At 38.0% G+C, this 14,690-nt stretch overlaps 1 protein-coding gene and 1 long non-coding RNA gene across 3 annotated transcripts in view; one reads left to right on the top strand and one right to left on the bottom strand.

Moving 5' to 3' along the window:
* Nucleotides 1–8,778, bottom strand: part of LY86 (lymphocyte antigen 86) — a 31,771-nt gene extending 22,993 nt beyond the window's left edge. The window contains exon 1 of the mRNA XM_026715050.2: nucleotides 8,455–8,778. Within this exon, the coding sequence (XP_026570835.1) occupies nucleotides 8,455–8,626 (172 nt within the window). The 5' untranslated portion in view covers nucleotides 8,627–8,778. The remainder of the gene's footprint in view (nucleotides 1–8,454) is intronic.
* The window catches only part of LOC148126329 (uncharacterized), a 76,792-nt gene that overhangs the window by 53,199 nt on the left and 8,903 nt on the right, over nucleotides 1–14,690 (top strand). The window contains exon 6 of one of the 2 annotated variants that reach the window (XR_015743102.1): nucleotides 2,768–3,033. The exons of the other annotated variant lie outside the window; for it this stretch is intronic. This is a non-coding gene — a long non-coding RNA (uncharacterized LOC148126329). Of the gene's footprint in view, nucleotides 1–2,767; nucleotides 3,034–14,690 lie in introns of those variants that run through there. 2 annotated transcript variants of the gene reach the window in all.

Raw genomic sequence — 14,690 nt, 5'->3', positions numbered from 1 at the left:
AAAATTCAACTGAGAAATCATGCTTGGGTTACAATTCTATAAAATGAAGTTGTGAAATGTGGCTTTAAATTTTTTTGCTTGTCTTTGGTTTGCCAAATAACAGAATTCTTAGGTTAGACATTATTATTTTTTTGTGAGTTTTCATTGTGATTTATAATTCATATTAGACTGTCAGCTGTTGTTAATTGTTACATAACTTTTAATAATGTTTTGAATTTATAAACAGATAGCAGTTATTTTAATATACAGTGCTATTTAGCGTTAGTTGGCTTTTTTAATTTAATCTTGTAATGCTTATAAATCTCATTTTTCTTTGTTTTTCTTCTTGTTTTTTTTAAAAATCTTGTAAAATTAAAAGAATAATAATAAAAAGGAGAGTTGTAGCCTTATAAGCATATTTAGAGAAACCTTGCTTATGTATATGTGATGGCAAGATATTAGCAAATTGAATCCTCTTCTCCAACTCTGTTAAGTAACGCTCTGCAGGCATGTCCAAACTTTTGGATGCTTTGAGTAAAGAGGAATTGAAATATATAATATAATTAATGCATGTTTAGATATAAATAATGTTAAAAGTTTACAATCTTGTGGGGGCCACATTAATAGCTGTCCAGGACCACATTGGCCCATGGGCTGCTGGTTGGACACATCTTTTCTATAATGTCACAAGAGCAGGACTTTGGAGAGTGTTCTTGCTTGTACCCTGCTTCATAGTGCATCTAAAGGGCCCCTACCCCCAGTAAAACCATTAAGCCCTAATTGTTTATAGACCAGTGGCCTCCAACCTTTTGGGCACCAGGGACCAGTTCTGTAAAGAGAAATTTTTCCGCGGACTGGAGGGGGCATAGTTTTGCGTGCTGCCTGCATCCCATGGATGGGGCTTCACTTGTTTGTGCGGCACAGTTTCTGGCATACCGCAGCCCAGTGCTGGTTGGGGACCCCTGTTGTAGACATACCAAATGCTTTCCCCCTTCTTCCTCTTCTATTTCCCATTGAGGAAAGAAACATATTGAATCTGGTAGGCTCTGCCACTTCAGGCATTGGGCTGCATAAACTTTTTTTTTTGCAGTGGCTCTATGTCTGAGATGGTACAACATTTATAAAGTGTTTGTTTGCACTGAGATCATCTTTATTTCAGTGTAGACTTCTTCAGTAAAAATTAAGAGGTAGCTACCAACCAGAGTAATCATGCTGCCATGTTAAAGGATCTCCCACTTTTAGAATTGGTACACTGAGTCCCCATTCTAATATGACTGTAACAAAAGGAGGAACAAGAAGGGGACAAGAAGTTCACTCATGATGACCATCCTTTATTTAGCCACGATTGCTCCAAGAAATTGTGGTTTGATCATGTGGCTGTTGCTGCAGTTAGATAGACTTGTCTATGAGATAGTGTACCAAATGCAAAAATATTTTTTTCATTTTTAGAGACATTTTAATCAGTAAGGATGACATGTGTTACAAGCACTACAAAGAAAGAAACCAATCCCAACAGATGCTCCTCATAAAGACAAATTGAGCCCATGCTTGTTCTGATTTTTTTTCTCTTAATTCCATTTATTCAATTTCTATTCTACTAATCTATGAATTTATTTATTCATTCAATTCAGAGTCCTTCATTGTGATAGCCACCCCATCCCAATGAATGATTCTGGGTGGCTTATAATTTAAAAACTATAAAAACAATTAAAACAATAAAATAGTTTAAAAACAATAAAATATTTGGTGGTTTTGCAGCTGGATCTTAATGATAGCCATGCATAGGCCTTTAATCTGGATTGAAAATTTTGCCATTTCCCCCACAAAGTGAGGTTTTGTGCTTACTTTAAGTAGTATCCTTCAGTTGCCTGTATGAATACAACACTTCTGTATTTGGTTTCTAAAGAAAATGGTCCATCATCTATCTTGGTCCACCTAGGGTAGCCAAGTATGGCCATACCAAAAATACAAGAGCACACAACAGATACAAACACAATATAAACCGCTTCAAACTTCATTGCAGAAAGTACAACTTCAGCAACAGAGTGGTCAATGCCTGGAATGCGCTAGCTGTTATTACATCCTCTAACCCCCACTCCTTTAACCTCAAACTATCCACTATTGACCTCACCTCATTCCTAAGAAGTCTGTAAGGGGTGTGCATAAGTGCACCATCGTGCCTACCATCCCTGTCTTTTTGCCCCCATTTATTCGTCCCTATTTCCTGTATTCTTACTGATGTTTATACTCATACTTATTATCTTGTAAGCGATTAATAAATAAATAAATAAACAAACAAACAAATAAATAAATAAAATAACAAAAATAAATAAATAAAATAAAAAGATCTTCAAGTAATGCTCTAAAGATCTCTTCCAAAGTAAGACCCACAGCTACCTAATCTGATGTCATCCTACGTATCATCAGATATCTGTGGGCTTTATAAGTTGTCCTGTCCGATTTCTGTCTCACATGATGTCTAAAACCATCTGCTGCCTAAGCCGTCTTTATTGCTGATTCTTCTTAAAGATGCATTTGGAAGCCATTTTTGAACTTTGAAACTTATGGATATTCTTCTGGCTGCCATGATGTTGATTTCTGGAAATAGTGCTGGGTGATACTTCGTGTTAAATGACAGAGTTTAATCTGAGCCCCTGGCTTCTGGGAAAGACAAATCTGAAATATACCAGCTCCCTTGTTTGTTTTCTCTTGGTCAGTGTCATCGTGTTTAATGAACCTGGATTCTATGACCCTTTTCATATACCAGTTGTGGTTTGGTTTGGTTTAGTTTTTTCTTTAGACATGTTTGTAACCTGACCTGCCAAAAGGAAGATGAAGATGAATCTGAATTGAAGACGCTCATCCCCCAAAACGAGAGCTGGGAGATTAACATGAGAAATGCAAGCAAATGTTCTGAGCAATCCCCAATAACTCTACCTTATCGATCTAGGATTACCCACTCCAGTTTACACCAGGCCTGCAGTTGTATGTTCCAGAAATTGCACTTTTAAAAAGGGCAAGCCCAGGACAAAAATAAACAAACTGATTAACTGAATGAATAAATAGTGATTATAATTAATGATCTGTAAAATAAGGTGCCTCCTCTGAAACATTAATTGATCCCTCTGGGCCTAAACTATACTCACATAGAGAAACCATACCAACATACTTTTTCATCTTCCTTCTTCTCTCTCCAGCAAAAATAAGAAACAACTATCAGAATGGAGATAGGAGAAGAAAAAGAGAATTATCAAACTGGGCAGCACAGGGCGGGAAGAACAAAATGGGTAGAAGTGAAGCAAGGGGGAAGAAGTACTGAAAAGAGGAAAGAAAAACCTATAAAGGGGGTAAAATCCTCCTGCAAAATAGCATTTCCAAAGCAAGAAGTAACATTTAGACTAGTTTCCAAGCCAGAATGTTAACCAGAAATGAGGAATCTGAAACAAAAAGTTTAATACTTCAGACACATCATAAGACTTGATGCGTTGAAAGGCTGAAGGAGAAGATGAGGCTGACAGTGCATCATGCAGATAGTCAGAGTACTGAAAGTCATTGAAATGCACCTGCAAGAACTCCATAATGGCAACAGATAGGACTGTTTGAAGAACTTTTCTCCAGAGGCAACTGATGTTTGCTATGACACAATAGCTCATAACTACAGCCATCTCTAAAGGGGTTTGAATAGCCCGTCAAATTTCACACACTTTCAGACAGAGGACTATTTTCTGACAGTCCTTCAGAGAGAAAGATGTTCTCTGTAAAAAAAATACTAGCAATAGCAATATAAACCACTTACATACCACTTTACAGTGCTTTACAGCCCTCTCTAAGCGGTTTACAGAGTCAGCATATTGGCCCCCAACAATCTGGGTCCTCATTTTACTGACCTCGGAAGGATGGAAGGCTGAGTCAACCCTGGTGAGATTCGAACTGTCAAATTGCAATCAGCTGATAGCCAGCAGAAGTAGTCTGCAGTACTGCATTCTAACCACCTGCGCCACCAAGGCTCTTACTAGAGTAGTTCCCTCGTAACGGTTATTGCTTTTTATTATTACTTTTGTTTTAATTCCAAAATGTGGGAAGCCTGCTTTGCTGTATTAGAAGCCCTCCTGTTCATTCTGCTAAGTGGGGCTCTGGATTTCTACGCCAGAGTCTTAACCTTAAGAATACAAGCAATGAATCAAATTCTGTTTGTGAGTGAAATTATGAGTTGTGGGTTGGAGTAAGTATTTTTTTTTTCCCCACTCACAGATAGCTTCTCTGTTTCAGATTTATCAGGTTGCTTTTTCTGCAACAGATGTAGAATGCAAGACTTACTACCTGTATGGAGAAAAACTAATGCTGGAAAAACGGAAAGTATTTTTATCTCTCTGCTGATATTTTTTTGCTCCAAATGGGATTCTCCTGAAATCACTCATCTTCAAAAGTATAGTTTTTTTTATATACATATATATATATATCTGCTTAATTCAGGAATGAGCAATCTATGACCTTTTTGCAGCAGCTGTGACTATGATTGCTGAAGCCTCAATTTCCCACTGTTTTGAGTGAGGAATAGTGTGAATGCCATCGCCCTAGTCACTTACAGGATGACTTTAACCAGCCAACTTTTATTGTGCCAAAATAACATAACAGGAACAGATGAGCTTTAAATCTCCTCAATGATTAATTGGATGAAACAAACAAACAAAAAATGCTGTAAGCGACAGGGAGGAAATGGCTTAAGGCGTGAAAATTGTAGTATAAGCTCTGAAAATTTTCACACTCTTGTTGAAAAAGGAATTTCTCAACAAATCCAAATCTTTTCAAATGACTGGTGGGTCTTCATATCTACTCTGCAACTCTCAACCCTCTTCCAGCGGTGGTCCTTGGCCACCGAAAAGCCACCCAAACATCACGTGCCTGGTCAGCCATGAATTTTCCTGGAAGATCATTTTGAAATAGGTATGAAATTTGATGCTGATAATTTGCCGTCTGTCATTTGTTAACCATCTGAGCTGCTGTTCTGCTCTCCAGAACTGTTGGGATTGCAGTAACTGTGCCAGTTGGGAATTTGAGGGCTTGTAATTCTAATACATTGGGAGATTAGAGAAGCCTAACTTCTAGGTTTGAAAAAAAAATTTTTTTTTTACAAGTTCTCTTGATTATAAGTTTCTGGCAAATGGATCTGTTCTGACCACCTTTTGGTGAATAAACTGAGTTTTGAACTGGTATAATTTTGGGTTTTTAATTAAGAAAACCTCAAACACTTTTTATTATGATTTTAAACAAAGTGGTTTTCTATATTTTATTTTTATTACTGCTAGTCACCTTGACTACCGGTGTCTGGTTGAACAAACAAGTATAAACTCAGTATACCAATAGTGACTTTAGATAATTTACAGTCATTTTGATAATGCCAATTGGTTAAAAGAACAAATGACCTTACCAAATAAATTTAAAGTGTGTTTGTGCCTTTTATGTATTCAGTACCCAATGTGTAGAGTTTAAAAAGTACTTTTTCAAAAAAAACTAGCCCATTGCAATATGTTTAACTTCTAGGTTTGAAAAAAAAATTTTTTTTTTACAAGTTCTCTTGATTATAAGTTTCTGGCAAATGGATCTGTTCTGACCACCTTTTGGTGAATAAACTGAGTTTTGAACTGGTATAATTTTGGGTTTTTAATTAAGAAAACCTCAAACACTTTTTATTATGATTTTAAACAAAGTGGTTTTCTATATTTTATTTTTATTACTGCTAGTCACCTTGACTACCGGTGTCTGGTTGAACAAACAAGTATAAACTCAGTATACCAATAGTGACTTTAGATAATTTACAGTCATTTTGATAATGCCAATTGGTTAAAAGAACAAATGACCTTACCAAATAAATTTAAAGTGTGTTTGTGCCTTTTATGTATTCAGTACCCAATGTGTAGAGTTTAAAAAGTACTTTTTCAAAAAAAACTAGCCCATTGCAATATGTTTACATACAAGAAACACTGAGTCCCCAAATTAAACTTATTATATTGGGCAAATCTCCAGCTTACTGAAAACAGGCTCTGGCTAGTAACATTTTACAAAAACATGTACAGTTTGAGCTTAACTATATTTACTCAGAAATAATCCCATAAATTTCAGTGAGACTTGTTTTCAAGTTGGTGAACATAAGATTGCATTCACTTGAATTAGATGACATTTTAGCTAAACACAAAATTGTTGATATATAGCAGCCTGATTTACAGTTATTTCCTTTATTTGGGGCATATGAATGAGGGAATAATGCAAAAAGAATAGCTGCTAACAGCTCTAGTTGACGAAGGGGTCAACTTATTTTCCAAAGAACCAGAGGGCAGGACAAGAAACAATGGATGGAAACTAATCAAGAAGAGGCACAACTTGGAATTAAGGAGAAACTTTTTTTAACAGTGAGAACAGGTAATCGGTGGAACATCTTGCCTTCAGAAGTTGGGGGTTCTAGGGTGGGATTCAGCCGGTTCGGACCGGTTTGGGTGAACTGGTTGTTAAATTTACATCTGGTTCACCAAACCAGTAGTTGAACCTACTGGCTGGCCCCACCCACCCCACCTTTCCCATCCCAGGAGTCTCCTCACAGTGCGTTTTGGATGCAGGTAAGTGCAGGGTCCACACAGAGGTTCTGGGAAGGTGAAAACTGGGCCTTCCAGAAATCTGGAAACAGGCCTGTTTCCAGCTTCTGGAGGGCCTCCGGACCCCAGGGAGGCCGTTTTCACCCTCCCAGAGGCCGACGGAAGCCTCCGGATCCTGGGGAAGGCAAAAAACAGCCCTCCTGGAAGTTCCGGTTGGCCACGCCCACCATGGCCACACCCACCCAGCAACTGGGCAGTGAACTGGTTGCTGGGATTTTTGAATGCCATTCGTATTCATATTCTATGTTATGCTATGTCATGCCATGCTATTCTATTCCTTGTAAATGAACCAATGGGTTGTGTGTATGCCCGTATCTGTTCCTGCTATTATCTGTTTTTTCTCAGAAATATAGTAGCCTATATGAAACCAAGGTTTGATTTCTTCAGGAGAAATGGTTTCTATTTTGAGTTGGGTCTGTAGCTTAGCAAGAAAACAGCTGGATTGCATGTAGGATGTTCAGTTCCTGAGGGCGCTCAGAAATGGATTGCAGGTAATATTGATACGCAGACAGATGGAGTAGACAGCATTTTAACTAAAATGAAGTCATCGTTTGACTCGTAAAAAACAGCCTTCTTTATTTTGCCTCCTGTCCTGGGTCTACTACTGGAGATCCACTTATAATATTTGAAAGCTGACTTCGTCTCCTAGGAACTGACTAGTAAAAGATTTCATTCCAAATATTTATTTGCTCCTTGTGTCCCTCGCTGTTTTTGTTTTCATTTTTAAAATAATTTCCACGAAGGTACATAAAGCGATGCCTGAGCTTCAGGGAAAGAGGCAAACTCACAGAGGGCAGCTTTTGTATTTGGATGAATTTGAAACAACCCAAACACTTGGGCTCTCATGTGCCGCTGATCGCTTTTCATATCACGTGCCTCATATGAATGAGATGTCTGTGAAGCTCATTCCCTTCATCTCCTCGGCATCAGGGCAGCAGCTGAGGCACAGAGCCAGTCAAGCTGGAAAGCTCTGGAAAGAAGCACTGCCAAGCAGATTCATTTTCATTCATTTCAGAGGTGCCTGTTTCTTTTTTCTGCCAGCAGATTAGAAAAACCAACTGTCTATGGGAAGTGGTGCCAGTCTAAGAAGCTCACTGGATGGGGGAGGGGGGAAACCTGGCGACCCGCCTTTGACAACATGGTTCCTTCCTGAGTTACACATTAAAGCTGATTCAGGCTGACTGAAAAGGGAAAGAAGAGAAAATATCAGATTTGCATGACTTGAGGGAATGTCTTGTTTATTACACAGGTGGGGACGGAAGAAGATGGCGTAGGAGATGGGAAAAAAATCAGGATTCTCACCATTCCAAGTGGGGTGGGTATGATGGTTAGTGTAAAATGAATCTGAAAATTTGGGGTGGGTGTTGGTTAGCATAAGATGAATCTGCATTAAAGCTCCATTCACCAGATCAGAGTTTTAGCTTCTCTATTAAAAATGCTTCAAGCATTACTCGAAATGTTAGACTGGGAGAATAGATGATAAGGTTAAAATGAGGTTAAAATGAGCAGGTTTGTAACATATTAATTCTCTGTTACCATTATACATAATAGCAATAGACTTATATACCTCTTCCCAGTGCTCTAAGCGGTTGCACGGAGTCAGCATATTGCCCCCAACAATCTGGGTCCTTGTAATCTTGTTTTATTCATATTTTCTTAGTCCGGTGGAAATGGAATGTGCCAAAAGAGAATTGCCCCAAACGAATCTTCCTCAAAACCTGAAGTATCAAACACATCTAGCAAACGGTCTATTGTACAACCTACTGCACTAGCTGTTAGTAAAAAACAAGGTCATCGTAAGAAGTTAAACAGAAGTATGAGCTCTCACCACAGCTTCTGTAGCTCACTTCCAAATTATTGTTCTTGCAGATTATGTGTGTAGGCCATCTGGTGATGCTGACGGTGGTGTAAATCAATGAAAGGAGGACAGGAACAACCTTGAGCGCTTTCATGATCTCTGTGGAGGAGAGTCGGTATAATAATGGTGCCTTTCTTGTCATCAGGGTTGATAGTTAGCCTGCCCACTTCCTCTTTCTAATATAAAGGCAGAAAAGCCAGGCAAATTTGCTTTCTGCATTCAGTTTCATATTGGTTTCTGCTAATAATGAAGAATCCATAATGAGCTCCTCGCAAATGCTTCAAGTCCACATTTGGATAGAAGAAAAACTCTGTTGCAAGCTTTAAATGTATTCAAGCTTACTTTGATCATTAAAAAAAAAATCAGATCAAACCGTTTCCAGTGAAACAGTTTATTCCTATCTAGCTTTCAATAATCATGGAAGATTCTTACCAGAGAAAAGTCTTTATATAGCTTTTCTTGTGGGATATTACAAAGAAAGGAATATGAACAAACCCCTCCCCCCAAAAAAGGAATGAAGAAAAGACTTTTGGACTCAGGATGGCAGCAGTCATTACTATGGCATCTTACTAATGATGTCAGTCTTGGAGGCTTGCCTTCATTTCCATGCCAATGGACCTTTTTAGAAAAATTGTAATTTTATTAAAAGTTACAATAATAAAACATTAAAATTTATACAAGCTAAAATAACAAGCTACAAAAACTGAAAGTGCAAAAATGAAAAAAAAAATCAAAAGGAAAAATAGAAAAGATGAAAACAAAATAAGAATATATGGGTAATCCTTGAGTTACGACTGGAATTGCTGTGGTTAAGCAATGTGGTCATAAAGCGGGACACCACATGCTTGGTGAGAGCAATCCAGGCAGTCCTGATTGTTGTAACTACAGACAAGGAAGTTATTAAGTGGGAAGCAGAAGGAGTCCCAGATAAGAGGAGATGCGGGAGGCCCTGGGAAACCCAGTGCAGGATGTACATGAGTTGGGAGGGTGTTTCTGTGGTATGGCAAGAGCTCACGATGTCCATTTGCCTCTTGAAAAGGGCCTTTGGAACAACTATGCCTTGGATGGTTGAGAGTCTCCATAGATGGTTTATAGGTGGATTTCTCCCGCCCCTCAGATACTGTGGGAAGCCTCCCCCCCAAATGAAATATTTTTGGGAATATTAAAAGAAGCAGGATATTTATATTTCTCCTAAAGGAGAAACAGAGAGAAAAAAATCTCAACAAAGCAGAAAGCAGCCCCAACAGCCTCCAGCAGATTCTTAAAGTCTTTAGAGATGGATATTTTGTGCCCATTAAGAAAGACTGGGCCAACCTATTCATAAACAAAACACCTTCACTTCCAGAGATGGGATTAAAATTTACATCCCCTTCCACCCAAATTCTAAGAAAGGACATGACCTTTCAGACATACATAATAGGATTAACCCGCCACCATAAGAATAGCAACAGGCTCACTCCATTGTACACACTCCTAGCAGCATTTCAGAACCCCATAAAAAACTATGTACTCATCAAACAAATTTGTCAGCTGTCCCAGAACCACATGCTGTTGTTGGTTCTGCTCATTCATAAACAAGAGTCCTTCTTTCCAATCAGCCTCTATTTTATTTCCAGCATCTTTCTTCTGGCTTGGAACCAGGCTGGGTGTTTCTTCCAACGATACCAAAGGATTATGTGTGAATGAAATATTTCTTTTCTACAACTTCTTTTCCTACCATGACCCAGGACAATGAAAACTACTGTGAAGACAACTATAAAGGTTTTTTTTAGATAAGGTCCACTTCCTTGGGGCTTCTCTAGGCTATTGCTTCAGTCCTGGGAAGGAAGAGAATGAAACAATTTCTTGAAACACATTCTGAGGATTTATGTGCTGAGAGGAGAGGGCTGGGCTGGGGAATGAATTTAGCCCTAGCTTTTGGGGGTGGGGGGCTTAGCCAAGACTCTGGGTCATTAAAATTTAAGGACTCTGGGTCATTAAAAATTATCATTTATGCAGATGAAAAGAGTTTTCAAAAAATACACCCCTACCCCATTCCCCAATTAAACAGTGTGGTTTGGAACTAGGACTAATATAAGACAGAATGATATCTGTTGCATCTACGGTATTCCTTTTCGGATGACAGTTTCAAAGCCAGAATTAATAACATTTCATTTAAAATGCAGGGGTATTTCTTTTTAATGCATCTGTTAGCAAAAAAAAAAAAAAGGGTCTTGATCAAGATATCAGGGCTAAAGACAAATGTAAGACGTTTCCTTGGTGAGTTTCTGAAGAGAGAACATATTTCCTGAAGCTGGTATTTGCAATCAGAAATCTCCCTATTGACCCCAAACAGCAGATTGGCTTCTTGTCAGCAGATATGGAGTGACTCACAGAACAAGGCAACGCTCTGCAAAAGGATATGGGACCACAAAACAGCCTGGCTTGATCCTGGCTTGATTGGTCACTGATTACAATGTCTGATTAAAGGAACAACAATGATCCAAGGTAATGGGACAGAGAAGCACTTACAGAGAATGTGCTGTATAGCATTTTAATAAAAAAGTAAATCTCTCTTCCATTACATCCTTTCACTGTTGATCCATTAGTTCCATGGGGGACTTTGCATGTTTATGCTGCAATCCAGTAATAAGAGCCCACTGAATTCAAATCAGAGTAGACTGGCATATTATCTTAGAACAGAATAGAATAATGAAGTTGGAAGGGACCTTGGAGGTCTTCTAGTCCAACCCCTGCTCAGGCAGGAAACCCTATACCATTTCAGACAAATGGTTGTCCAAGCTCTTCTTAAAAACTTCCAGTATTGGAGAATTCATAACTTCTGGAGGCAAGTTGTTCCACTAGTTAATTGTTCTAACTTGTCAGGAAATTACTTATTAGTTCTTCTCAGTTAGTAAGGCTAGCCTATTTTGAATCAGTACTCCCTTGCCATTTTTTCCCAGCTGGAGAAGGAAAGCATCTATCCTTTCAATGGCACAATAATGAAAAGAGATGTAAGTTTATAATTAGCTGCTGTTTAGCAGTGTACAAGCCTTTGGGAACGGGAGAGAACTGCCATCCACAAACAAATGCCCATTTTAAAAAAATAATCTGCAAAATCTACTTTCCCATTCATGGCAAGACTAAGAACTCTTATCAGGAAGGGAATTCATTTCAGTGTTTTGAGCAGGGAAAATCCTATCAATGAGTATTTGGTATTTAAATATTAAGATCATCTATTGTAGGAGACCTTATGTTTGAAGAACCACTGAGAATTTAAGGGGCCATATTTTACAGTCTGCAATTGCAATCTGCAGCAGTTTTTTGATTGCTATTCATGATGGCATACAACGGTTTTGCAAATTCCATTGTTCCCGAGGCAAAGGCTCCGGAGATCAGCTTTAATAGGAGATTTTAATATCTAGCTTATACACTTTGTCAAATCCGCTTAAGATGACAGTTGCTGTTCAAGTTTCAATAGTGTAAATGTTAGAAGTATTCTGGTGTCCTGACTCGGAGTTTTTATATCCATGGAGAAATATTAATTACCAAATTTGGCACTGAATAAATTCTGGTTATCCTCTATTGCTTAGCCTTTCTATGCTTTCTAGACGATCATAAAATCCTATGTTTCTTTATCCTTATCAACCTTGCAAATTTGTTCTTCCTTTACTGGTCTGCTCTTCTCTCCCATCCATTTCTATTCTTCCTTTCCTCAAACATTTCTGTTATCTTTCTAATAACTTACCCATAAAGTAAGGCACAAACCATTGTTTCTCCTTTGTTTGCACGCACCATTTCAGTTTTTGTGTGATGCATGATTGCAGAAGCAAAGGGTATAGATTTGTTCTAATAAGGTTTTAGTGAGGTGGGAGAACAGGCTGATTTAAAGTATGGGCCTTGTTATATCACTGGTCTCCCTTTTCTGCACATCTTCAAATAGTTATGTTCATGAATGGGGGCAGAAGTTTGACATTTAATGGATATTAAAACTTATGCCCTCGGTGTTCCTGATCAATCTCTATCCATTCAACTTCTTCCTTATTATACCGGATGGAACAGGCAGCATTTTTCAGTACAGCAACACTTGCATAGTTCAGCAATGTGAACATATATCACATTCCTTGTTATGTAGTGTAGATAATTATCAGTTCAAGTTCTCATCCTGGTTCTCTGTTGGAGCGGGAAAATATTCTTTCCTGATTGGTTGTTGGCTGATCAGTTTCCTATAAAAGGAGCTGTGTCAGCCAGGGAGTTTTTAGTTGCCTCACAGGCAGTATTGAATAAAGAGCTGTTAGAAATAATTCTGGCCCCAACTCCATTCTTTGCCCAGAACTTAACATTCCTAATACTGGCTATGGTTATGGAGTAGTCAAGATAATCAAAAGGGAAACTGTCTAGCTTGCTAATTCTTGGCTCTAACGTTTCTGTGAGGTGATTGTGAGAATACTGCACAAGATAGGGATTTTCATGATTAGCACCCCTATAGATCCTTCTTCTATAGCCAATTCATTGGGCCATCAAATGTTTGACAGATAGCAGCATCAGCATTCTGCCTCCTTTTCAGACATTGTTTGATCAGAGGTGTAACTAGGATGACCTAAGATGGGTGATGATCAGAAAGTCTTGTCTGTCTTCCTTCATTTGCCCTTTCTCCCTAGTCAAGAAGGTGAAATAAGTGAGATCAGTATCAGAAAGTAAATCTAACTCGAACAATGTCTGAAAAGGAGGCAGAATGCCAATGCTGCCTGTCAAAAATTTGGTGGTACTATGGGTTACCCCGTGAATTGGCTATAGAACAAGGATCTATAGGGGTGTTAACCATGAGAATCCCTACCTTTCTACTCAGGCTAAACAACATTTGTAAATATATCTTGTATTACAGAAATGTTATTAGTCCTCTCTGACCTTCTGAGAAAATATAATTCTAGGTGAGGGCTGGAACATTTGAAAATAGAATATGGAATGTACATAATTCATGTACATGGATGATAATTTAGACCAATGAATCCAGCATACTCAAGGCAGGAATTCAAATTAAAACATTTCTGACAGATAGTTGTCCCATCTTTTAATGAACACAGCCAATAAAAGGAAACCTTTCACCTGTTTGGATAATGACTACACCCTTGAAGTACTTTTACAAATGGAAAGTTTTTTTAATGAGTAGAATCCACCCTCTTGTAACTTAAATCCTGGGTGTTGAGCAATGCAAGAGAAAATGTCTTGATTTTCTTTTCTGTGATATTTTGGAAGAGGCCATATCCCCCCTCTGTCTACTCAAAGCTAAACTTTCACAATTCCTTCAGTTTCTTTTTGTTGTATTTCATTTCCTGTTGTCTTTCTCTGAAACTATTTTGGTTTCTCTGAGTCCTTGACACAGTGTCTGTACAAAGTAAAGTAAAACAATTATTTATCTTGATTTGGAAGATAGATTTCTATTAATGGAATCACAGTTACATATCTGACTCTTAATTGATAAGGCTGAAAGAGGTGTTTTGCAGTACATGGGACTGCAAATAAAGGATTTTATCTTGGACTTTTAAAGCAACCACATCTTTTGCAAGGGCCACACAACTTTATTGAAAGTTGTTTTTTTTACATATATAGAACAAATAAAATATTGTAAGGAGATAAGCAAGAAAGCTTCTGCTTCACCACCATCTTAGCTCCACATGGCTCCCAATAGCTGTGTAATGTAATATATATATATATATAATGCACAGCTATTGGGAGCCATGTACACACACACACACACACACACACACACACACACACACACACACACGTGGAGATAGCCAGGTGGAGATATATATAAACATGTGGAGATAGCCAGGGGCAGTTAACTGAGCTATATCTTTGCAAAATCAGTTTGCAATCAGCTATTCATTATTTCTCTAAAATTAATATATTTTTATGTCCTGCCTTAGTTATGCCTTTCTGTTTTCTGAGTTCATAATTTTCTATTTATTCTATTTCATTTTATTTCAGTTCCATTTCTAACCAATCACGATTGTTTGAATGTTATTTTTGTCTTCTAGGATATTGCCTCAACCAATTTTGGATCCATTTGGATCCCTCCTCCATTTTGATGAGGAACTATTGATAAGCACTCTTTCAGTACAATGTTTAATCAGATGTGTGTTCATTTAATTGACAATCCATTCAGCCGCTACTTAATTAAATTGCTAATGAAATGTCATGGGATATTTTTCAAATGCTTTGCT

Source organism: Pseudonaja textilis, chromosome 3 (assembly GCF_049901715.1).
Source record: "Pseudonaja textilis isolate UNSWEBS1 chromosome 3, rPseTex1.2, whole genome shotgun sequence".
Classification (NCBI taxonomy): Eukaryota; Metazoa; Chordata; class Lepidosauria; order Squamata; family Elapidae; genus Pseudonaja; species Pseudonaja textilis.
This window is presented reverse-complemented; position numbering and strand designations above follow the sequence as displayed.